Raw genomic sequence first — 24833 nt, 5'->3', positions numbered from 1 at the left:
CTGTATGTATATATATATATATATATATATATATATATATATATATAATAACCGTTTTTATTGTGGGGTGAGCATTTATAGAAAGTGTAAACATGAATACATAAAAGAATAATAAAGTATGCAGTGCTGTTCTTCCTATAAAAATTACATATGCCACAACAGAACCCAACGGACTCCATTATGTCAATGGTGTCGCCATGCGACGGTTTCCATTTTCAACGTAATCCACAACACAGATGTGAATACTATCAATAGCCATTATCTACACATATTGTTAATCTAATTAAGCTGAGGTCACAGGCACACATTAGCTGATTTACATATTATTGTGATCATTTTTATTTAAAAAACAAATCATATGGTAATTTTGTAAAAAAAAAAAATATAAATTGCCGGTACATACTAAAAATTGGGAAGTAGCGGCCGTCTCTGGATTGCTAAATTAGTGGTTTATTAAAGTAATAGTTGACTAATTTATATAAATAATCTTATCTTTTAGGAGATGGACTTTTGCTCAGCCGTGGAGAGAAATGGGCCCGGCACCGACGTCTATTAACACCTGCATTTCACTTTGATATTTTAAAGCATTATGTAAAGATTTTTAACCAGAGCACAGACATCATGCATGTGAGTTTAAGACGTTTATGGCACATATTTCACTGGATTATATGTTACATGGTGGTGGATGAAAGATAAAAGCAAATTAAGGAACTACATGTGCCCTCCATGGTTTTTGATCTGTAGATGACGAGCATATGGGTTGCCTGTATTAGATAAACAAATTTAAAAGGGTAGTCCAGGAATAGAAAAACATGGGTGCTTTCTTCTTTCTAAGGCTATGTTCACACGGGGTCTTTTGCCGAGTTTTTTGACGCGGAAACCGCGTCGCAAAACTCGGCAGAAACGGCCCCAGAACGCCTCCCATTGATTTCAATGGGAGGCGTCGGCGTCTTTTGCCCTATCTTCGGGCGCTTCCGCCTCCGACCTCCCATTGACTTCAATGGGAGGCAGGAGAAAGCGTGTTTTCTGCCCGCGGCGCTCAATGGCCGCGGGCGAAAAACGGCGCGATAATTGCTATTCACACGGAGTATTTTGGGGGAGGAATATCTGCCTCAAAATTCCGTTTGGAGCTTTGAGGCAGATATTCCTCCCCCAAAATACTCCGTGTGAACATAGCCTAAAACAGAAAGACACCTGTCCACAGGCTGTGTGTGGTGTTTCACTCAGCCCCATTCGCAACAATGGAGCTGAGCTGCAATACCAGACACAATTTATGGACGGGTGTGGCACTGTTTTTGTTAGAAGGCACCCATGATTTTTAATCCTAGAAAACCTCTGCACCTATCAGCGCTCCTGACATGTCTTTTTTGGTGAATATTTGTACTCCCCATAATAAAAGATGTTTTATGCATTTTTTCTTTAACCCCTTAATGACCAGGCCTGAAAAGGTCTTAATGACCAGCTACATTTTTCAGTTTTTACCTCTGCCTTTCAGCAGCCATACATTTTTTTATTTTTTCATTGACGTGGCCATATGAGACCTTGTTTTATGCGGGAGAAATTGTATTTTTTTTCATAGTTTGGGCATAGAAAAAAATTATTTATACGGCCTGAATATAAGAGAGATTGATTCTCAGCATCGTTTTTCTTGTTTACTTTTTATCCCGTTCACGTTTCACGCTAAATAACCTGTTAGATTAATTCTTCAGGTTATTACGGTCATTTAGATACCTAATATGTGTAGGTTTTTTGTTTTTATTTAGTGTAGGGGCAATAAAATATATTTTACGCAAAATAATGCCTTTTTTTGGACTTTTTGGGATCTTTTTATTTTTTTTGTTACTTTTTATTTTAAAATCCCATTAAGGGATAACTTTATTTATAACTTTATTTTTTACTTGTAATGTATTCGCATACTTCTGTATGCAAATACATTATACTGTGTCACTATGACACAGGCTGCTGTTGGGGCAGCACATAGTGTGCCCTAACAGCAGGCAAACTGAACAGACAGCCCTGGGGTCCTTTGCAGGTCCCCAGGGCTGACTGCAGAGGGAATCCCCAGTGTTTGATCACTTCACCGGGTTTCCGATGACTAGATCAATGCGGGGAGTTACCTTGAACTGCTGGGGTCCGAATGTTTTCCAACCCCAGCTGTATTCAGCAGGCTCCTCTAAGTTCAGGAGCTGTTTGTTACAGCTCCTACTTAGAGGATGAGCGCTCACAGGAGCGCTCATCAGCCTAATCTACAGTGACACCAAAAGAGGTCGCTGTAGATTTAGGACATACAACCCCTGCCGTCAAAAGACGGTGGGCGGTCGTTAAGGAGTTAAATTCTGCATTGTGCCGTTTCTACGTTATTCCTCTTAGAAATGTATGAATAAATCAGTGCTAGACTGTGTAGGGACATGCCTCATTGACAAGGGGAATGGTAACACCCCGTTGTCAAACAATTCTAGGGCAAATAATAGGGGAACGGCACTTTGTAGCGTTCTTTGTAGAAAATATGCTGCAGAATTATTATTTTATTGGGTGTTTACAAGAAAAAGCGTCATTAGAGCTGAGAGAGACTCTTTAAGGGTAAGGCCACACGGAGCAGCCCTGACACGGTTGCAACGCGGCCAACAACCGCGCCAACACCATGTTCGGTGCGGCTGTCAAATAGTCTGTTAGTGGTCGCACGTTAATGCAGGTAAACCATCCCTTTATCTGCAAAATCGTGCGGCAATGAATTAATATACTCTTTATGGCCGCACGATTTTGTAATTTACAAGAAGTTACCTACTATTCATTCTCTATGGCAGCGCCGGAAAAAGCCGAACACTGCATACCGCTATCTGCGGCGCTCCCATAGAGAAGGAATGGAGCGGCAGTGCGCATGAGCGACCTGCCACTCGGTTTAAACTTGAAGTTCGGGCAACTTCGGGCTCCCCGTTCTCGTAGACAATGGGGGTCGGACACCCACCTATCAGCAAGTACCCCTTACCCTATGGATAGGGGGTAACTTGTTGTTACCGGAATACCCCTTAACAAGGTATTTGACATCCACACCTAACATCGTGCCAGCGCGGTTGTTGGCCGCGTCATGATGGTGTCAGGGCTGCTCCGTGTGGCCTTACCCTAAATGTATAAGGGTATGTTCACACGGCAGCGTCTGTAACGGCTGAAATTACGGGGCTGTTTTCAGGAGAAAACAGGACCGTAATTTCAGTCGTCATGGCATGTTGAGGCGCTTTTCGCTGCGTCCATTACGGACATAATGGAGCTGTTTTTCCATGGAGTCCATGGAAAACGGCTCCATTTACGTCTGAAGAAGTGACAGGCACTTCTTTGACGCGGGCGTCTTTTTTACGCCCCGCCTTTTGACAGCGGGGCGTAAAAAAAATGACCGTCGGCACAGAACATCGTAAGACCCATTCTAATGAATGGGCAGATGTTTGCCGACGCTTTGGAGCCGCTATTTCAGACGTAATTCGGGGCTAAAACGCCTGAATTACGTCCGTAAATAGTGTGTGAACCCAGCCTAACACTATTGGCTAATTCATGTATAAACGTGATTATGACCTTTTCATTATGAGCATCATTTTTATTACCTTTTATATATTGCAACAGCGTGTTGCATGACCAATAGATTATTTTAATTTGACCTAAAATTAAATTACTTTACTATATGGACAAAAGTATTTGGACAACCATATTTTACACCTTTTAGGAGCTTTTATGACATCCCATTCTAAATCCATAGGCAAAAAACGTAACTTTTTTTATTTTTCTGTCAAATTAGCTGTATGATATTTTTTTTTTTTGTGGGACAAGTTGTAGTTCTTCATGGCACCATTTAACCCCTTCCCGCAAAATCACATACAGTTACGTGATGGGAGCTGGTGTGTTAGCACATCCCCACGTAACTGTACGTGATGGAGCTGGCTCAGAGGCTGAGCCTGTGCAATCAACGGCGGGCGTCGGCTGTATATTACAGCCGACATCCCTCTGTGACGGCCAGGACCAGAGATAGCCTCTGATCCGGCCAATTAACCCCTTAGATGCAACGATTAAAATCGATCACTGCATCTAGGTGGTTTCTAGCCTACGGCACCCCTGAGTTTAAAAAAAACAATAACCGTCTTTTTTCCCATAATAAGACTTTTTTATTACAGGAAAAAATGGAAAACATTAAAAAAGTCCACATATGTGGTATCACCGCGTCCGTAACAACCCGAACTATAAAAATATCACGCTATTTTACCCGCACGGTGAACACCGTGAATAAATGTAATAACAAACCATTCCAATCGCTGTTTTTTGGTCACTACTCCTCGCAAAACAGACTAAATAAAGTGATCTAAAATTCGCATGTACCCCATAACGATACTGTTAAAAACTACAACCCGTCCCGCAAAAAACAAGTCCTCCCAAAGCTTTTTTGATGGAAAAATAAAAAAGTTATTTAAAACAAAAGTGATTTTATTGTGCAGACGCTGCAAAACATAAAAAAAACTATATACATATGGTATCGCCGTACTCGTATCGACCTGCAGAATAAAGTAAAATTTATACATTCTAAAAAAAAGAAGGCCCCAAAATCATCTAGGTGCTTTTTTGATTCTGAGGCCTGTATTTCAGTCCAGTAGCACACTATTGCCACATTTGGGATATTTCTAAAAACTGAAGAATCTGGACAATAAATATTGAGTTGCGTTTCTCTGGTAAAACCTTCTGTTACAGAAAAAATAATTATTACCAATGAATTTTGGCAAAAAAAATGAAAATTGAAAATGTTACCTCTACTTTGCCTTAATTCCTTTGAAAGTCATAAGGGGTCAAGAAACTTTCTGAATGCTGTTTTAAATAATTTGAGGGGTCTAGTTTTTTAAATGGGGTGATTTATGGGGACTTTCTAATATATAAGGCCCTCAGAGCCACTTCAGAACTGAACTAGTCTCTGAAAAAATAGCCTTTTAAAATTTTCTTGAAAATGTGAGAAATTGCTGCTAAAATTCTAAGCCTTGTAACATCCTAGAAAAATAAAAGGACTTTTAAAAAACAATGCAAACATAAAGTAGACATATGAGAAATGTTAACTAGTAACTATTTTGTGTGGTATTACTATCTGTCTTACAAGCAAATACATTAAAATTTAGAAAAATGCTAATTTTTGCAAATTTTCGCAGAATTTTGATGTTTTTCACAAATAAACACTTAATATATAGACCAAATTTTACCACTAGCATAAAGTACATTGTATCACGAGAAAGCAGTCTCAGAATCGCTTAGATACACGAAAGCAATCCAAAGTTATTACCACATAAAGTGAAACATGTCAGATTTGAAAAAATTGGCTGTGTCCTTAAAGGGGTTGTCCACCTTCTGACAACTGATGACCTATCCACCGGATCTCACACCGATAAGCCGCTTCGGTGGCCTGCGGGCACTGGATGTTGTGGCACATAATGCCATGTACGGAGCCAGAAGCAGTTGGCTCCTTACATAGCATAGAGGCCGTGGAGCAGGTCTGCTCCTATTCACTTGCAGAGCTGCAGTACTGCTGCTCGGCCGCTATTCCGTGGCCGGAGCTAACTACTTCCTGCTTGTACGTCCGCTGCGGGGCCCGGGTGTCGGACCCCCACAGATGATGTACTGATGACCTATCCGGTGGATAGGTCATCAGTTGTCAGAAGTTGGAAAACCCCTTTAAGGCCAAAACAGGCTGTGTACCATATAATGTATTAGGAACTGAAAAACAATTCATTGTGAGGTGAAATGGCCAAAAAACAGCAATTCCGCAATTGTTTTTTGGGTATTCATTATTATGGGGTTCATCATGTGGTAAAAACGACATGTTAACTTTCTTCTACGGGTTGATACAATTACGGCAATACTTATTTTTTTTTTCCATTGATTGAGCAGTGTGAGGGCTTATTTTTGCTTGGCGAGCTGTAGTTTCTACTGGTACCATTTCGGGCTACATGTGACTTTTGATTACATTTTACTTATTTTTTGGGAGGCGCTAAGGTGACCAAAAAAACGCAGTTTTAAATAAATATATAAAATTCCAGCATTCACCGTGCAAATAAAATAATGTTTTGCAACATTGTATTGTAGTAGTTCAGACTTTTATGGACGCAGCAATAGCAGTTATGTGAATTCTTTTTTTTTTAGATTGCGCTTGGGGGAAAATGGGAAGAGTTTTTTTTTAACTTTTTATGTATATAATAATGGAAAAAAAAACTTATTTAAATTTTTTTTTTATAGTCTCCCTAGGGGACTTGAACCAGCAATCGTTGGATCGCTTGCATTACTAAAGTACTGCAGTATATTGTTATACTGACAGTCTCCCATGAAGCCCTACCAGAGGCAAAGCTTCCTAGGAATACAAAGATGGTAGACCTGCGGGCCTTCATTAAGCCCCCAGGCTGCCATGACTCACATCGGCACCCCGCCATTCCGTCGTGGAGGGGGGGTAGTGGGCTGTCGGAGGGGGCCGCCCCCTCCTTTATAACGCCTTAGATGCCGCTATCGCCCGTCTGCGCCCTCCATACTTCCCTTTAACGCTGATCACGCTCATGTACGTGATAATACGTTAAGGGATTAATATGGAGTTGGCCCCCCCTTTGCAGCTAAAACAACTTCCACTCTTCTGGGAAGACTTTCTACAAGATTGTGGAGTGTGTCTTTGGGAATTTTTGCCCATCCGTCCAGAAGAGCATTTGTGAGGTCAGACACTGATGTTGGACGAAAGGGCCTGGCTCATAATCTCCGTTCTAGCTCATCCCAAAGCTGTTCAAAGGGGCTGAGGTCAGGGCTCTGTGCGGGCCAGTCAAGTTCTTCCACGCCAAACACACCCAACCATGCCTCCACCAAACTTTACAATTGGCACAAGTAAGTAATGTTCTACACAGACTCGTCCATCAGACTGCCAGATAGAGAAGTGATTCGTCACTCTACCGAACACATTTCCACTGCTCCAGAGTCCAGTGGCGGCGTGCTTTATACCACAACATCCGACGCTTGGCATTGTGCTTTGTGATGTAAGGCTTGCTTGAAGCTACTCAGCCATGGAAGCCCATGAGCTCTCAGGGCACAGTTTTTGGGCAGATGTTAATGCCAGAGGAGGTTTGAAACTCTGCAGTTATTGAGTCAGCAGAGCGTTGGCAACTTTTATGCACTTTGCGCCTCAGCACTCAGCAACCCTACTCTGTTATATTGTGTGGTCTACCACTTAGTGGCTGAGTTTCTGTGGTTCCTAAATGCTTCTACTTTGCAATAATACCACTCGCAGTTGATAGTGGAAAATCTAGGAGGAAAGATATTTCAAGAACTGACTATTGTGTGACTACTCATTTTTTTAGAAATCCATTTCAAGAGACCCCCATAGATCAAGCCTTGTATGCTTCAATTTAAACAAAACTACGTTTGTTTTATTATTTAATTTAACTTTTTTGAGTCTCCATGCCATGCAGCTGAGACGGACCTTGGTCTCTAGGTAAATAATATAATGTTTAACCAAAGAAATGCTAGCCTAGAACTATTTTGAAGTTTACTTAGGCAGAACAGTAGGAAAGGATTTTACATTTTTAAGTATTTTCATTTTCTGGACACATATTATTTTATGTTCATATTTGTGAATGTTTTCACAGGCTAAATGGCGCAGATTGTGTGTAGAAGGCCCGGTGTCCCTGGATATGTTTGAACACATTAGCCTTATGACTTTGGACACCTTGCTGAAATGTACATTTAGCTATGACAGTAACTGCCAAGAGTATGTAACTTTCTTTTTATATATTGCTTTAAAATAACTTTTTTGGTCCGACTAATTGAATAGAACTTTTCAAAAGACACACAATAATATTGGATGGGGATGAGATGCAATACCATATTTACATGCAACAAGCGACTACTTAAAGAGACACTTCGGCCAAAACTTTCCCATGTGCTCCATTGTGGTATTCAATGTGTCAGACTCTCACCTGTTATTTTTCTTGATGCTTCGATCTCTATATATCAGACTGGGATGGTTGCTTAGCAGCAGTGTGAATCCGGCTCGGTGACCCGCTTTCTCTAGTTGAGTCTATGGAGATCTATGTGTCACCCATCACAGGCTTCAGCAATTCCTGTACCGCACTAGTTTTACACAGGGGGGGGGACATAAACTTCTATCATCAGCTATACACAGGTATAATGTAGAATAATTTAGTGTAGCCTCCCTGTCTCTATACTTATAGTTTCTCAGCTTATTTAGGAGAATATAGAGAGAGTGATAATCACAGGGTCCCCTAGCATGCAGAAATAGTATGGTCTTTAGCTGGTCATGTGATGTTATTCTGAAGCATCATGGGATTGATAGCAAAGCAGAGAGGAAGAGAAAGCTGGGAAATCTAAGAATCAAGATGGAGGCTTTTTTAAAGCACAGACAAGTCAGCAGTTCAAAAAATAAGTACAGTATACATAAAAGAAGTGTAAAGTGTGGTATTCAGTCAGGTGGGGAATACAGACATGGAAAGCTGTGTTACCACTGGAGGTCTTCTTTAAAGAACAAGTATGCACACCCACAATATTTCAAAGTAGAAAAGAAATACAAACACTTTATTAAAGTACAAAAAATACACCCCAAACCGTTTTTAAAACTCGATTTAAAAAGAGTTCAATGGCTCAAACACAGAGGTCACAGACAGTGATGTACTGTGGTGATAACCCAAAATATGGGAGGAGACCAGACATAAAGTGGATTAGCAAATTATCTGTCCAATCGATCAGAAAGTAAGGTGCTAATATATAACATAAAATGCTCCCTGGTCAGAGTAAAAAGTGTATTGCTTAATGTGACTTTCAATAAGAAATAGAAAGCAGAATCATCAGTCTGACTCGGTTAGAGGGAGACATGGTATCAGTAATGCAAAAAAGCTATGAGTCGAGGGAGAGAAAAAGTTATGTATGTCTGGTCAAAGCATACACCACAGCTGAAGCCTCGTGCATATCGCTGATGCAAAGGTTTCTATTTTCTTAGGCTTATATTGCACTTTTGTCAAGTGGAACCAGGAATACAGTGTGCTATGAAGGCTTGAGAATTTGATATAGATGAGATTGGTTAGAAGATTCATCTTATTTCTTTCCTCTGCCCCTTCTAGTAACCTGCTGATTTTGTGTATGGGACAGTCATAGAATAAAAATCTATGAGGCTTTATTTAATATATGAAGTGGGGTTTGCTTTTATATGGGGGATTGAATGATAGAACATGGGTGTTTGAGAAACAATGGTTAGATATGTCATTTTATCTGGCAACTACCACCATTAAATATAAGGATAGTATGTCTAATGGTCGAGTAAGGAAATTAGAATGTTGCTGCCTGGTTCGATTCTTTGACCTTTGTTGGAAATGTTTACAGGTGTTTAGCTCAACCTATATAATGACTGTAGAGTCCAAATATGAGGTGTTAGACCATGTGAACGTAGCGAAAACATAGCAGTTTGGAAGACCACTGGTAATGATTGTGAATTTTTAGGGTATGTGCACACGACAACGCCAAATACGTCTGAAATTACGGACGTTGTTACAAGTGCACGCGTTTTTCGCGGCGTCTTTTACGGACGTACTTGGAGCTGTTCTTCATTGGAGTCAATGAAAAACGGCTCCAATTACGTCACAAGGTGTCCTGCACTTCTTTGATGCGGCCGTAATTTTACGCGCCGTCTTTTGACAGCGACGCGTAAAATGACAGCTCGTCTGCACAGAACATCGTAAGACCCATTGCAAGCAATGGGCAGATGTTTGCCGACGTATTGGAGCCGTCTTTTCAGGCGTAATTCGAGGCGTAAAACGCCTCCATTACGCCTGAAAATTGGTCGTGTGCACATACAGTGGAGGAAATAAGTATTTGATCCCTTGCTGATTTTGTAAGTTTGCCCACTGTCAAAGTCATGAATAGTCTAGAATTTTTAGGCTAGGTTCATTTTACCAGTGAGAGATAGATTGTATATATATATATATATATATATATATATAAAAAAAAAAGAAAATCACATTGTCAAAATGATATATATTTATTTGCATTGTGCACAGAGAAATAAGTATTTGATCCCCTACCAACCATTAAGAGTTCAACCTCCTCCAGACCAGTTACACGCTCCAAATCAACTTGGTGCCTGCATTAAAGACAGCTCTTACATGGTCACCTGTATAAAAGACTCCTGTCCACAGACTCAATTAATCAGTCTGACTCTAACCTCTACAACATGGGCAAGACCAAAGAGCTTTCTAAGGATGTCAGGGACAAGATCATAGACCTGCACAAGGCTGGAATGGGCTACAAAACAATAAGTAAGACGCTGGGTGAGAAGGAGACAACTGTTGGTGCAATAGTAAGAAAATGGAAGACATACAAAATGACTGTCAATCGACATCGATCTGGGGCTCCATGCAAAATCTCACCTCGTGGGGTATCCTTGATCCTGAGGAAGGTGAGAGCTCAGCCGAAAACTACACGGGGGGAACTTGTAAATGATCTCAAGGCAGCTTGGACCACAGTCACCAAGAAAACCATTGGTAACACATTACGCCGTAATGGATTAAAATCCTGCAGTGCCCGCAAGGTCCCCCTGCTCAAGAAGGCACATGTACAGGCCCATCTGAAGTTTGCAAATGAACATCTGGATGATTCTGAGAGTGATTGGGAGAAGGTGCTGTGGTCAGATGAGACTAAAATTTAGCTCTTTGGCATTAACTCAACTCGCCGTATTTGGAGGAAGAGAAATGCTGCCTATGACCCAAAGAACACCGTCCCCACTGTCAAGCATGGAGTTGGAAACATTATGTTTTGGGGGTGTTTCTCTGCTAAGGGCACAGGACTACTTCACCGCATCAATGGGAGAATGGATGGAGCCATGTACCGTCAAATCCTGAGTGACAACCTCCTTCCCTCCACCAGGACATTAAAAATGGCTCGTGGCTGGGTCTTCCAGCACGACAATGACCCGAAACATACAGCCAAGGCAACAAAGGAGTGGCTCAAAAAGAAGCACATTAAGGTCATGGAGTGGCCTAGCCAGTCTCCAGACCTTAATCCCATCGAAAACTTATGGAGGGAGCTGAAGATCCGAGTTGCCAAGCGACAGCCTCGAAATCGTAATGATTTACAGATGATCTGCAAAGAGGAGTGGGCCAAAATTTCATCTAACATGTGTGCAAACCTCTAAAAAACCTTCTAAAAAAGTCTGACTGCTGTGCTTGCCAACAAGGGTTTTGCCACCAAGTATTAAGTCTTGTTTGCCAAAGGGATCAAATACTTATTTCTCTGTACACAATGCTGCCTTGAGACCATTAACAAGTTCCCCCCGTGTAGTTTTCGGCTGAGCTCTCACCTTCCTCAGGATCAAGGATACCCCACGAGGTGAGATTTTGCATGGAGCCGCAGATCGATGTCGATTGACAGTCATTTTGTATGTCTTCCATTTTCTTACTATTGCACCAACAGTTGTCTCCTTCTCACCCAGCGTCTTACTTATGGTTTTGTAGCCCATTCCAGCCTTGTGCAGGTCTATGATCTTGTCCCTGACATCCTTAGAAAGCTCTTTGGTCTTGCCCATGTTGTAGAGGTTAGAGTCAGACTGATTAATTGAGTCTCTGGACAGGAGTCTTTTATACAGGTGACCATGTAAGACAGCTGTCTTTAATGCAGGCACCAAGTTGATTTGGAGCGTGTAACTGGTCTGGAGGAGGCTGAACTCTTAATGGTTGGTAGGGGATCAAATACTTATTTCTCTGTGCACAATGCTAATAAATATATATAATTTTGACAATGTGATTTTCTGTTTTCTTTTTTATACAATCTATCTCTCACTGGTAAAATTAACCTAGCCTAAAAATTCTAGACTGTTCATGTCATTGACAGTGGGCAAACTTACAAAATCAGCAAGGGATCAAATACTTATTTCCTTCACTGTAGCTTTAATCTCCTCAGATAAAACTAGGCATAACCCCACTGTAGATAATCTGTAGATAATATGGTTGGATGATGCTACACTGTACCATTAACTAAACACGGGGACACTCTGGAGGTTGGGGTAAAGTAGAGTAGTTTACTCCTTTGTAATGTAGCAGTATGAGTTGTGTTCTATTATTCCCTATTAATTTGAAAAGATTCTCTACCCGGTCCATTGGAGGGATGTCTGTATCCCATGTACTATACGTTTGGCGTCTTAGGTTGCTAAGCAACTGTTTGTGCGCAGTGAGATACTTGAGATGGAGTGATGTAGAGGCGTCTAATGCCATGCGCAGAAGCATGCGCAGTTCCTTTTTACGTATGCACATGCACAGCTCTTTTCATGCTGTGTAGCGGAGGGCGCCTTTTCCATGACCACTTGTAACGCTTGGCATGCGCAGTGAGTAGTAACAAATGCTGAAGAGAGGGTATGCTCATTTTTAGTCCTTCTGACGCTGTATTCCTTGGCGATCTTCACAGTAATTGAGAATACATACTGCACAGGTATTATGGGATGTATTTATAAGGATGTATTATGTATATATAATTAATTGTATAGTTTGTTTACGATAATTATGCACAGGAAATTATGTCACTGGCCAAGTGTTATATACAGTGTCGGACTGGAGTACCTTGGGCCCACCAGAGGAAATAATTCTTGGAGCCCACCTGTCAGATATATAGAAATAATGCAACCCCTCTTAATTGTGTAGTAAAACGTGTGTAGTAAACCAAAGACCAATATTACCACTACATAGTGACCATATATTGGTAGACACCAGTCCTACACAAGCGCTCTGCAGACCATATAACTTGAATGAGGTTTCCCATCTTAGACATTTATGGCATATCCACAGGAAATGCCAAAAATGTCTGATAGATGCGGGTCCCAGCTCTGGGAGGACCTGCACCTATATCTACAACTGGCAGCCGAATCCAGGCGGAGACTAGTGGAGAGAGTGTCGCGCAGCTCTCTCCATTCTGTTTAATGGGATTGGCGGAAACCGTGAAGCAAGAGCTGCTCGGCTGATTCCATACAACAGAATAGCGAGAGCTGCACGCACACTTGATCCTCTCTCCAGTGGTTTCCGCCTGGATCCTGCATCCAGCTCTTCATTTAAGTGCAGGTCCCAGAGCTGGGACCCACATTGATCTATCTATAAATGTCTAAGATGGGAAAACTCCTTTAATACAATCCAGTGTCAATCACCGGTGAGGGCTTCTCAGATTGGAGTCGCTCACTTTTCCTTTTCTTTTTCATCTGGCCCAGATTGTCCTGACACCTTCGCCCGACTACAAACCGCCTCTGCAGAATTTGCAACACAAACATCTTTGTTTTCTAGCACCTCCCCACCCTTTACCAAAAACCTCACTGTTTATAGGGTCCCAGATGGAAATAATGCCCCCCTCTGCGCCACACACTATAATAGTACCCCCCTTTAGACCCTACACATTAATAGTGGCACACACAGCTCCCTGTAGTCCCTCCTTGTAAATAGTACCACACAGCCCCCCCCCCTGGTACAAAGTGCTACACAACCCCCCTGTAGACAGTGCCACACAGCCCCCCCTGTAGATAATGGCAAACAGACCACCCTGTAGACAGTGCCACACAGCCCCCACCCTCGTACATAGTGCTACACAGCCCCCACTTTATATAGTGCCACACAGGCCCTCCTGTAGACAATGCCACACAGCCCCCCCACTTGTACCTAGTGCCACACAGCCCCCCCCCACTTGTACCTAGTGCCACACAGTCCCCCCTTGTTCCTAGTGCCACACAGCTCCCCCTGTAGACAGTGCCACACAGCTCCCCCTGTAGACAGTGCCACACAGCTCCCCCTGTAGACAGTGCCACACAGCTCCCCCTGTAGACAGTGCCACACAGCTCCCCCTGTAGACAGTGACACACAGCTCCCCCTGTAGACAGTGATACACGGCTCCCCCTGTAGACAGTGACACAAGGCTCCCCCTGTAGACAGTGACACACAGCTCCCCCTGTAGACAGTGACACCCAGTGTCCCCATGTAGACAGTGACACACAGCCCCCCCATGTAGACAGTGACACACAGCCCCCCCATGTAGACAGTGACACACAGCACCCCCTGTAGACAGTGACACCGTCCCTTTTGTAAACAGTGCCACACAGCCCTACCCTTGTACATAGTGCTACACAGGCCCCACTTTATATAGTGCCACACAGCCCAGTAAACACAAAAAAAAATCTACTTGCCTAGCCCCGTTCCCGCGACGGACGGAGCTGCTCCACTGATCATAACGCCAGCCTGCGGAGGGATTCTTCCCAGTGCCTTATAGACTGCAGGCCTAAAGTGGCTTGCAGCCTATAGTGTTCAATTGTATCTGCGTCCTGAGCCTGTTATGTTAAATGTTATGTGCCGGACGGCCCTGCCTACAAGAGGTTGCAGCGGGTAAGGGAGACAATGTCTCCCTGGTCCACGGCCGGATAAAAGCAGCTCGCTGCCTGGGCCCACCGGAAGACCCTCCAGTAGGCCAGTCAGACGCTGGCTATATAATGTGTGCACTGAATCATTGTATTTATGTTTGATAAAGAACCTATGAGGGTTGAAACAGTGCAAGTTTTTTATGCTTGGTGAATAAATACCAACACATTTTTGAAATACTGGACTGCTGCAGTTCCTTTTTATTTTTACTTTGGATAACTTGTTTCCCTGGACATGGGACGGTTTTGCTGCGTGCCCCACCCACGGTTTGGGGATTTGTTCCTTCTGCTTTGTGTTTTATACCTGGTTGTGCTGCTGATCTCTTTGAATCTTACTAATTAAATAGTCGCTTGTTGCATGTAAATCTAGTCTATTTGACGCTGCTTTTTCTCCCTAACATTTTCTCTTTTGTAGTGGTGCCCGCCCTTCTCTTGTGGTTTCAGCTGCAATACCAGAAACAGCCCATGGATAGGAGAGGCGCTGTTTCTGGAAAAAATGCAGACCCTTTTTTGTAATCTCAGATAACCCTTTAATTCGTAACGTACACAAACAGGCAATCGTTACATTAATTATATATATCCCACAAGCGAGGCTAAATTTTAGAATTGACTGCTTACAGCCTTTGTTAAATTATTTTATTACAGGAAGCCAAGTGATTATATTGCTGCAATTTATGAGCTAAGCAGCTTGATTGTGAAACGTGAACACTACCTTCCTCATCACTTTGATTTCATCTACCGCCTTTCCTCCAATGGAAGAAAATTCAAACGTGCATGCAGAATTGTACACGAGTTTACTGCAAATGTAGTACAGCTGAGAAAGAAGGCCCTGAAGGAGAAGGGGGCAGAGAACTGGATCAAGTCCAAGCAAGGAAAGACACAGGATTTCATTGACATTCTAATACTTTCAAAGGTCAGGTCAAGTGTCATCAATAAATGTAAATCTTATTAATGGGCATTCACACACCGTATAAAGTTGACCATAGAAATGTCAGTAATATTAGTAATCCTATCAGTAATATTAGTCAACAATGTGAATTGCTAATTCCTCCATTAATATGCGGCAAGTGAATTCTAAAGAGGTTGGGGGAAATTAATGGATTCCATATAGATCTTTCATTGCTTACCTTAGAGTAACCAAAAGAATTAGTAGAATAAAACATGAAACAATGCAAGCTGTCTAACATTCCATATTGAGCAAGTGTCTACAGACCACTGGCGTAGCTATAGGGGTCGCAGCGGTCGCAATTGCGACCGGGCCCCGAAGCCAGGGGGCCCACGGCCCCCCGCACCACATCAATAAAAAGTTACTATAGTAACTCGGGCCGCGGGCCCCTGAAACTATAGTAACAGACTGTACTTACCTTCCTGGTTCTGGATCGCAGCGGAGGTCCTGACGTCAAGCGCTGTGCGCAGCGCATGACGTCACAGCGCTATGCGCCGCGCACAGCATCGAGACGACAGAACTACCGCCGCAGCTGAAGAGGAAGGTAAGAATAGTAGCCCTGACTGGTGAGGTCCGACTCCCGGGACCCGCCAATCAGCTGTTTTGAAGGGGCCGCAGCACTCGTACGAGAGCTGCGGCCCCTTCATTCCGGTCACACTGTGAATCGGTGTCGGCGATTCACAGTGTGAGCGAGTAGTGAAATGAAGGGGAAGCAGCTCTCGTATGAGTGCTGCGGCCCCTTCAAAACAGCTGATTGGCGGGTCCCGGGAGACGGACCCCGACACATCAGCTATTGATGGCCTATCCTGTGGATAGGCCATAAATGTTTAGGGACTGCAGAACCCCTAAGCCTACGATGTAGCAGGCTTAGGGGGCCCATGAGACAGGATCACAGATTGTGTGATCCTGCCTGCTGGGCCCTGTATCTAAGCCAATCACATGGTAGGCTTAGATACATGGCCCATGTGTGATCCTGTCTGATGGGCCCTGTATATAAGCCTACCACACTGTAGGTTTAGATACAGGGCCCCAGCACACACTAATCTTATACTGTATAAGATTACTGTCTGCTGGACCCTGTATCTAAGCCTACCTTGTGGTAGGCTTAGATACAGGGTCCCACAGACAGTATCACACATGGGCCCTGTATCTAAGCCTAACACATGTGTTACTAATAGTTTTTTTTTGTGTGTTTTCTTACAGGTTCGGTCGTTGGACTACGGCAGATTCCAGGACTACTTCGATGACGGCTTTTTTTTTTATTATCAATAAAATGGTTAATGACGGTTGTGTGTTTTTTTTTTATTTCAATAAAATATTTTTTCTATGTCTTTGTTTTTTTTTAAACTATATTACTACCGCCTTAGTAATGGCCGCCGGCTGATTGACAGCATCCATTGCTAAGGCGGGGCTTAGTGTTAGCCGATGCAGAGGCGAACACTAACACCCTTTATTCCCCCGATACCCACCGCCACCAGGGGTGCTGGGAAGAGCCGGGTACCATCCAGTACCTGACCATCTGCAGTGATGTTCGGCCACTGGGGCGGCCGCAGGCTGGTAGTATCAGGAGGGGAAAGGCCAGATACAGTGGCCCTTCCCACCCTGGTGATGCTAGGCTGCTGCTGCTGTATTGTATCTGGCTGGTCATGAAAAATGGGGGGGACCCCACGTCACTTAAAAAAAAAATTACAAATAATAATTGGAAAGAACGATGTCGAGTCCCCCCCCAATTTTCATAACCAGCCAGATACAACACAGCAGCAGCAGGCAGCATTATCATGGTGGTATGGGCCACTGTTTTTGGCCTTCCCCAGCCTAATGCTACCAGCCTGCGGCCGCCCCGGTGCCTAACCGTCACTGCAGATGGTCGGGTACTGGTTTGTACCCGCCTCTTCCCAGTACCCCTGTTGGCGGTGAGTACCGGGGTAATAATAGGGGCTAGTGTTAGCCTCTGCACCTGCTAACATTAAGCCCCGCCTTAGTAATGGAGGTTGTCAATCAGCCAGCGGCCATTACTAAGGCGGTGATAATAAAGTTTAAAAAGATACAAGCACATAGAAAAAATATTTTATTGAAATAAAAAAACACAACCCCCATTAACCATTTTATTGAGAATAAAAAAAACGCCGTCATTGATGTCCTCGAATCCGAAGTCAAACAACCGAACCTGTAAAAAAACCACAAACACACAAAAATAATCAGTAACACATAAAGAAGCAAAATTATTATTCTTACCTTTCCTGGGTCCAACGCTGGAGCCGCAATGTCAGCGAGCTGAGCCCTGTATCTAATCCTATCATGTGTGATACTGTCTGCTGAGCCCTCTATCTAATCCTATCATGTGTGATACTGTCTGCTGGGCCCTATATCTAATCCTATCATGTGTGATATTGTCTGCTGAGCCACTGTATCTAATCCTATCATGTGTGATACTGTCTGCTGGGCCCTATATCTAATCCAATCATGTGTGATACTGTCTGCTGAGCCCTGTATCTAATCCTATCATGTGTGATACTGTCTGCTGGGCCCTATATCTAATCCAATCATGTGTGATATTGTCTGCTGAGCCACTGTATCTAATCCTATCATGTGTGATACTGTCTTCTGAGCCCTGTATCTAATCCTATCATGTGTGATACTGTCTGCTGGGCCCTATATCTAATACAATCATGTGTGATACTGTCTGCTGAGCCACTGTATCTAATCCTATCATGTGTGATACTGTCTGCTGAGCCCTGTATCTAATCCTATCATGTGTGATACTGTCTGCTGGGCCCTATCTCTAATCCTATCATGTGTGATACTGTCTGCTGAGCCGCTGTATCTAATCCTATCATGTGTGATACTGCCTTCCGAGCCTCTGTATCGTATCCTATCATGTGTGATACTGTCTGCTGAGCCACTGTATCTAATCCGATCATGTATGATACTGTCTGCTGGGCCCTATATCTAATCCGATCATGTGTGATACTGTCTGCTGGGCCCTATATCTAATCCAATCATGTGTGATACTGTCTGCTGAGCCACTGTATCTAATCCTATCATGTGTGATACTGTCTGCTCAGCCACTGTATCTAATCCTATCATGTGTGATACTGTCTGCTGAGCCACTGTATCTAATTCTATCATGTGTGATACTGCCTTCTGAGCCACTGTATCTAATCCTATCATGTGTGGTACTGTCTGCTGAGCCACTGTATCTAATCCTATCATTTGTGATACTGTCTGCTGAGTCATTGTATCTAATCCTATCATGTGTGATACTGTCTGCTCAGCCACTGTATCTAATCCTATCATGTGTGATACTGTCTGCTGAGCTACTGTATCTAATCTTATCCATAGTTTATAGGGTCGTAGTGCTATAGATATGCTATTCTGTCTCCTATACACACACTTTTTTTTGAGCGGACACATACAGTGAAGGAAATAAGTATTTGATCCCTTGCTGATTTTGTAAGTTTGCCCACTGTCAAAGACATGAACAGTCTAGAATTTTTAGGCTAGGTTAATTTTACCAGTGAGAGATAGATTATATAAAAAAATAAAAATAAAATCACATTGTCAAAATTATATATATTTATTTGCATTGTGCACAGAGAAATAAGTATTTGATCCCTTTGGCAAACAAGACTTAATACTTGGTGGCAAAACCCTTGTTGGCAAGCACAGCAGTCAGACATTTTTAGTAGTTGATGATGAGGTTTGCACACATGTTAGATGGAATTTTGGCCCACTCCTCTTTGCAGATCATCTGTAAATCATTAAGATTTCGAGGCTGTCGCTTGGCAACTCGGATCTTCAGCTCCCTCCATAAGTTTTCGATGGGATTAAGGTCTGGAGACTGGCTAGGCCACTCCATGACCTTAATGTGCTTCTTTTTGAGCCACTCCTTTGTTGCCTTGGCTGTATGTTTCGGGTAATTGCCGTGCTGGAAGACCCAGCCACGAGCCATTTTTAATGTCCTGGTGGAGGGAAGGAGGTTGTCACTCAGGATTTGACGGTACATGGCTCCATCCATTCTCCCATTGATGCGGTGAAGTAGTCCTGTGCCCTTAGCAGAGAAACACCCCCAAAACATAATGTTTCCACCTCCATGCTTGACAGTGGGGACGGTGTTCTTTGGGTCATAGGCAGCATTTCTCTTCCTCCAAAAACGGCGAGTTGAGTTAATGCCAAAGAGCTAAATTTTAGTCTCATCTGACCACAGCACCTTCTCCCAATCACTCTCAGAATCATCCAGATGTTCATTTGCAAACTTCAGACGGGCCTGTACATGTGCCTTCTTGAGCAGGGGGACCTTGCGGGCACTGCAGGATTTTAATCCATTACGGCGTAATGTGTTACCAATGTTTTTCTTGCTGACTGTGGTCCCAGCTGCCTTGAGATCATTAACAAGTTCCCTCCGTGTAGTTTTCGTCTGAGCTCTCACCTTCCTCAGGATCAAGGATACCCCACGAGGTGAGATTTTGCATGGAGCCCCAGATCGATGTAGATTGACAGTCATTTTGTATGTCTTCCATTTTCTTACTATTGCACCAACAGTTGTCTCCTTCTCACCCAGCGTCTTACTTATGGTTTTGTAGCCCATTCCAGCCTTGTGCAGGTCTATGATCTTGTCCCTGACATCCTTAGAAAGCTCTTTGGTCTTGCCCATGTTGTAGAGGTTAGAGTCAGACTGATTAATTGAGTCTCTGGACAGGAGTCTTTTATACAGGTGACCATGTAAGACAGCTGTCTTTAATGCAGGCACCAAGTTGATTTGGAGCGTGTAACTGGTCTGGAGGAGGCTGAACTCTTAATGGTTGGTAGGGGATCAAATACTTATTTCTCTGTGCACAAATATATATAATTTTGACAATGTGATTTTATTTTTTTTTTTCATATATATAATCTATCTCTCACTGGTAATATTAAGCTAGCCTAAAAATTCTAGACTGTTCATGACTTTGACAGTGGGCAAACTTACAAAATCAGCAAGGGATCAAATACTTATATCCTCCACTGTTTGTATTGGGGCTATTTCCCCTGACATTTTAAGCCCTGAGGGTATGTTCACACGGCAGCGTCCATTACGGCTGAAATTACGGAGCTGTTTTCAGGAGAAAACAGCACCGTAATTTCAGCCGTAAAGGCATGTGCAGGCGTCTTTCGCTGCGTCCATTATGGACGTAATTGGAGCTGTTTTCCATGGAGTCCATGGAAAACGGCTCCATTTACGTCTGAAGAAGTGACAGGCACTTCTTTGACGCGGCGCGTAAAAAAAATGACCGTCTGCACAGAACATCGTAAGACCCATTCAAATGAATGGGCAGATGTTTGCCGACGCTTTTGAGCCGCATTTTCGGACGTAATTCAATGCTAAAACGCCCGAATTACGTCCGTAAATAGGGTGTGTGAACCCAGCCTTAGTGACGCCCCGGCTGCTAGTGCTGCATTGTTGGGTCACTTAGGAGACCCAGCGATGCAGCTGAAAGCTGCGGACCGTCGACCATGAGGAGTTTGCGGGGGGGGGGCCCAATAAGAACTTTTGCATCGGGGCCCATGAGCCTTTAGCTACGCCCCTGCTACAGACATATATATATATATATATATATATATATATATATTTATGTGTGTGTTATTGCCTTCTGTTGTATATTTTTAAAGAGGTCGTGTCAGATCTCATTACATGTCTGTTTGAGTAAATATATGTATTCTGCATGAAATAAAAAAAGCTGGAGCATCTTTTCTTGGAACTCTGTTCTACCATTCCTCTGTTATTCCTCCTGGGGTTTCAGAATTGGGTAGAACACACCGCATTAATGGGGGAATGGTACCAATTTATTCATTTATTTCAAGGAGGAATAACGGAGGAAGAGCATAATACAAAGTTCTAAGAAAAAATGCTCCAGAATTGTTGTTATAATTTGGATGTTAACTCTTTAATCTTTTATTATTAGGAAAAGGGTATCTATTCAATTTTATATCATCCTCCCTTAAATATTTAATACATGCACTTGGGTGCAAAGGAATATTTTGTACAATGGCCACTCATACACATATTAGGTTGATAGATCCCTTCAGACAACGTCAGAATTCCTCTCTTAGGGCATGTTCAGACGTGGCAGATTTTTTCCGCTGTAAATGTTGCTGCAGATTCGCAGCAATTACACAACGAATCTGCAGCAACATTTGAATATTTGACAGGTAATTCAGACGTTGCAGATATCACAGTGGACCTGCCGCAGATTTCAGTTTTTGCATTGCAAAGGCTGAGATCCGCAGTGAAATTCCGCTGCTTCTCTGCAACAAAATGTGCATGCTGCGGAGTGAAAATTCTGCACCACAGCCTAAATTCCGCACTGTTATTTTCCACAACGTCTGAACTAAGTTTTCGAAGAATGTATAGAAACAAATGTAAAAAACAGTTGCTGCAGATTTCCACTGCGACCTGTCCACAGCGGAATTCAACAGCAATTCTGCCACGTCTGAATGTGCCCTTAGACAGGTGTCTAATCTGACTTTCATGGCTGATCTAGTTGGATTAGTATGCATATTTAAGGCAAAATGCATGTAAATGGTGGTATTGATGTTAATAATTTTAAGATGTCAGTCATCTTAAGTGATAATTTTTTAGCGGAGGCGGGCATAGTTTGCAGGGAGTCCCTGTTCACAACTATGTGTGGGCGTGAAGTGCTCATTGTTAATCACCACCCTGATGGCTCTCTTGCAAAACCCTCACCAATGGACTACAGACTATAATTAAGAAATGTGAATTATCATTGCAGTTCTTTACATGCAAACCAGTAGGAGATTGGTTGGCCAACTTGCCTAAAGGGCCACTGTGCTGTGCAGGCTACACAAATGATATGTCCCCCACTGCTTTTAGGCTAGGGTTGGATAGACACAGTCTAGAAGATAATTTATATATTGTGGTATGGGATAATGCCTTAACATTCTTGTCATATTTATAATTATAGCAACAAAGGGGTTTTTCCAGGATTGTAATGGCCTTAGGATAGGCCATCAATATCTGGTAACAATCTGGCGTTCAACTCCCGGCACTCCAGCTGATCCACTGCTTGAAGTGGCCATGACGCTCACTGGAGCACCATGTTCCCTTCATTATCTACACAGGCACAGCGCTGTACGATCAGTTGTGACTGTTCCTGATACTGCAGCTCACGGCAGCTTAGTCCCTTTAAAGTAAATGAGCCTGAGCTGCAGTACCAGAGACAGCCCCAACAAAATGTATGGCACTTTGCGTAAAAAATAATTTGGCCTTGGCACTTGGTGGGGAACTACAGCCCCTTCATGTAGCACACTGGCTGGAGTGCTGGGAGTTGGACTTCCGCTGATCAAATATTGATGGCCTATCTAGAAAATCCCATTAGGCATTTGCACCCACATCCTCTAAAATACTTTAAACTTGTTCTCATTATGTTCAGAAAAATGCTGTTTGTATTAAGATATATGTACAAATTGCCATTGTTAATAATCTCATCCGTGGGATTTCCCCTCTGTTATTCTGTGTATCTTGCCAGACTTGCAATAAAAATGTATTAAACTATAAAATACTTCTCTTGGCCCAGGATGATGATGGCAACTCATTGTCAGATGAAGAGATGAGAGATGAAGTGGACACATTCATGTTTGAAGGTATGTTCATAAAAAATTTACTACTGTGAGTGATAAAATCAGTTGTAAATATTGTGGGAATTAGGCCAAAGGCACATGATGCATATTATGTACGTATTTTAAATCCGCAGCGTAATACAGTACCAGTAAAGTAAATTGACCTGCGGTGCGTATTTTAAAATCCGCAGCATGTCAACTTATCTTCCGTTTCCGCTTGCTAATATTATCTGGCTAGTTTTAGAGAAAAACTATTTCCGCATTAAAATGTGAAAATCGCAGCAAGATGACTTTCGCCGACTTCTTCGTCTGTAAAGACTTGGGAAACAAAAATAAATAATTTTTTTCTTAATGAATTCAAATTGTCTTGCTCAAAGGGGAAAAATAAATAAAAAGAAAAAAAATTTAAAATTGTGCGGACAATCGCGGTTAACATACACTATTGCATATGAGTTTGTTTTGTAACCTCCTATGAGATTGCAGTGCAGCATATTTAAAGAGGCTCTGTCACCAGATTTTGCAACCCCTATCTGCTATTGCAGCAGATCGGCGCTGCAATGTAGATTACAGTAACGTTTTTATTTTTAAAAAACGAGCATTTTTGGGCAAGTTATGACCATTTTTGTATTTATGCAAATGAGGCTTGCAAAAGTCCAACTGGGCGTGTTTACAGTAAAAGTCCAACTGGGCGTGTATTATGTGTGTTACATCTGGGTGTGTTTACTACTTTTACTAGCTGGGCGTTCTGACGAGAAGTATCATCCACTTCTCTTCAGAACGCCCAGCTTCTGGCAGTGCAGACACAGCGTGTTCTCGAGAGATCACGCTGTGACGTCACTCACTTCCTGCCCCAGGTCCTGCATCGTGTCGGACGAGCGAGGACACATCGGCACCAGAGGCTACAGTTGATTCTGCAGCAGCATCAGCGTTTGCAGGTAAGTAGCTACATCGACTTACCTGCAAACGCTGATGCTGCTGCAGAATCAACTGTAGCCTCTGGTGCCGATGTGGCCGACACGATGCAGGACCTGGGGCAGGAAGTGAGTGACGTCACAGCGTGATCTCTCGAGAACACGCTGTGTGTCTGCACTGCCAGAAGCTGGGCGTTCTGAAGAGAAGTGGATGATACTTCTCGTCAGAACGCCCAGCTAGTAAAAGTAGTAAACACACCCAGATGTAACACACATAATACACGCCCAGTTGGACTTTTACTGTAAACACGCCTAGTTGGACTTTTGCAAGCCTCATTTGCATAAATACAAAAATGGTCATAACTTGGCCAAAAATGCTCGTTTTTTAAAAATAAAAACGTTACTGTAATCTACATTGCAGCGCCGATCTGCTGCAATAGCAGATAGGGGTTGCAAAATCTGGTGACAGAGCCTCTTTAAGGCGATGGAACCCTGGACTGATTGAACGATAACCTTGTATAATAACCATGTGTTTGTCTCTCCACAAAGGACATGACACCACAGCTAGTGGACTCTCCTGGATCTTGTATAACTTGGCCTCTCATCCTGAATATCAAGAAAAATGCAGAGAGGAAATAAAAGAGTTATTAAAGGGAGATACAGCACACTTAGAATGGTGAGTAGCTTCCACCATATTAATATACAATGGTATTTGCTCTCAGTAAATATAGCACAGGGACTGTGAGACACTCAAAAGCTCTTTCTGACTGAATTTTCTTCTGGTAACATACACTGCAGCTGTCCCAAAATGTATCTATGTATCTTAACATAATGGCTTCTGATTTATATACATGAGTCCAGCCCTCTTAAAATACAGGATTTAGCAGCTGATTGGTCCATCATGTCACCTGAGATGAATCTGATT

General features: G+C 42.8%; 1 protein-coding gene across 2 annotated transcripts in view; it reads left to right on the top strand.

The window, feature by feature from the left end:
* Nucleotides 1-24833, top strand: part of CYP4F22 (cytochrome P450 family 4 subfamily F member 22) — a 94763-nt gene that overhangs the window by 62713 nt on the left and 7217 nt on the right. For both annotated transcript variants that reach the window (XM_075853206.1, XM_075853205.1), the window contains exons 5-9: nt 500-627; nt 7638-7759; nt 15083-15350; nt 22955-23021; nt 24458-24584. In XM_075853206.1, the coding sequence (XP_075709321.1) occupies nt 500-627; nt 7638-7759; nt 15083-15350; nt 22955-23021; nt 24458-24584 (712 nt within the window). The remainder of the gene's footprint in view (nt 1-499; nt 628-7637; nt 7760-15082; nt 15351-22954; nt 23022-24457; nt 24585-24833) is intronic.

The sequence above is a fragment of the Rhinoderma darwinii genome, chromosome 2, assembly GCF_050947455.1.
Source record: "Rhinoderma darwinii isolate aRhiDar2 chromosome 2, aRhiDar2.hap1, whole genome shotgun sequence".
Lineage (NCBI taxonomy): Eukaryota > Metazoa > Chordata > Amphibia > Anura > Rhinodermatidae > Rhinoderma > Rhinoderma darwinii.
This window is presented reverse-complemented; position numbering and strand designations above follow the sequence as displayed.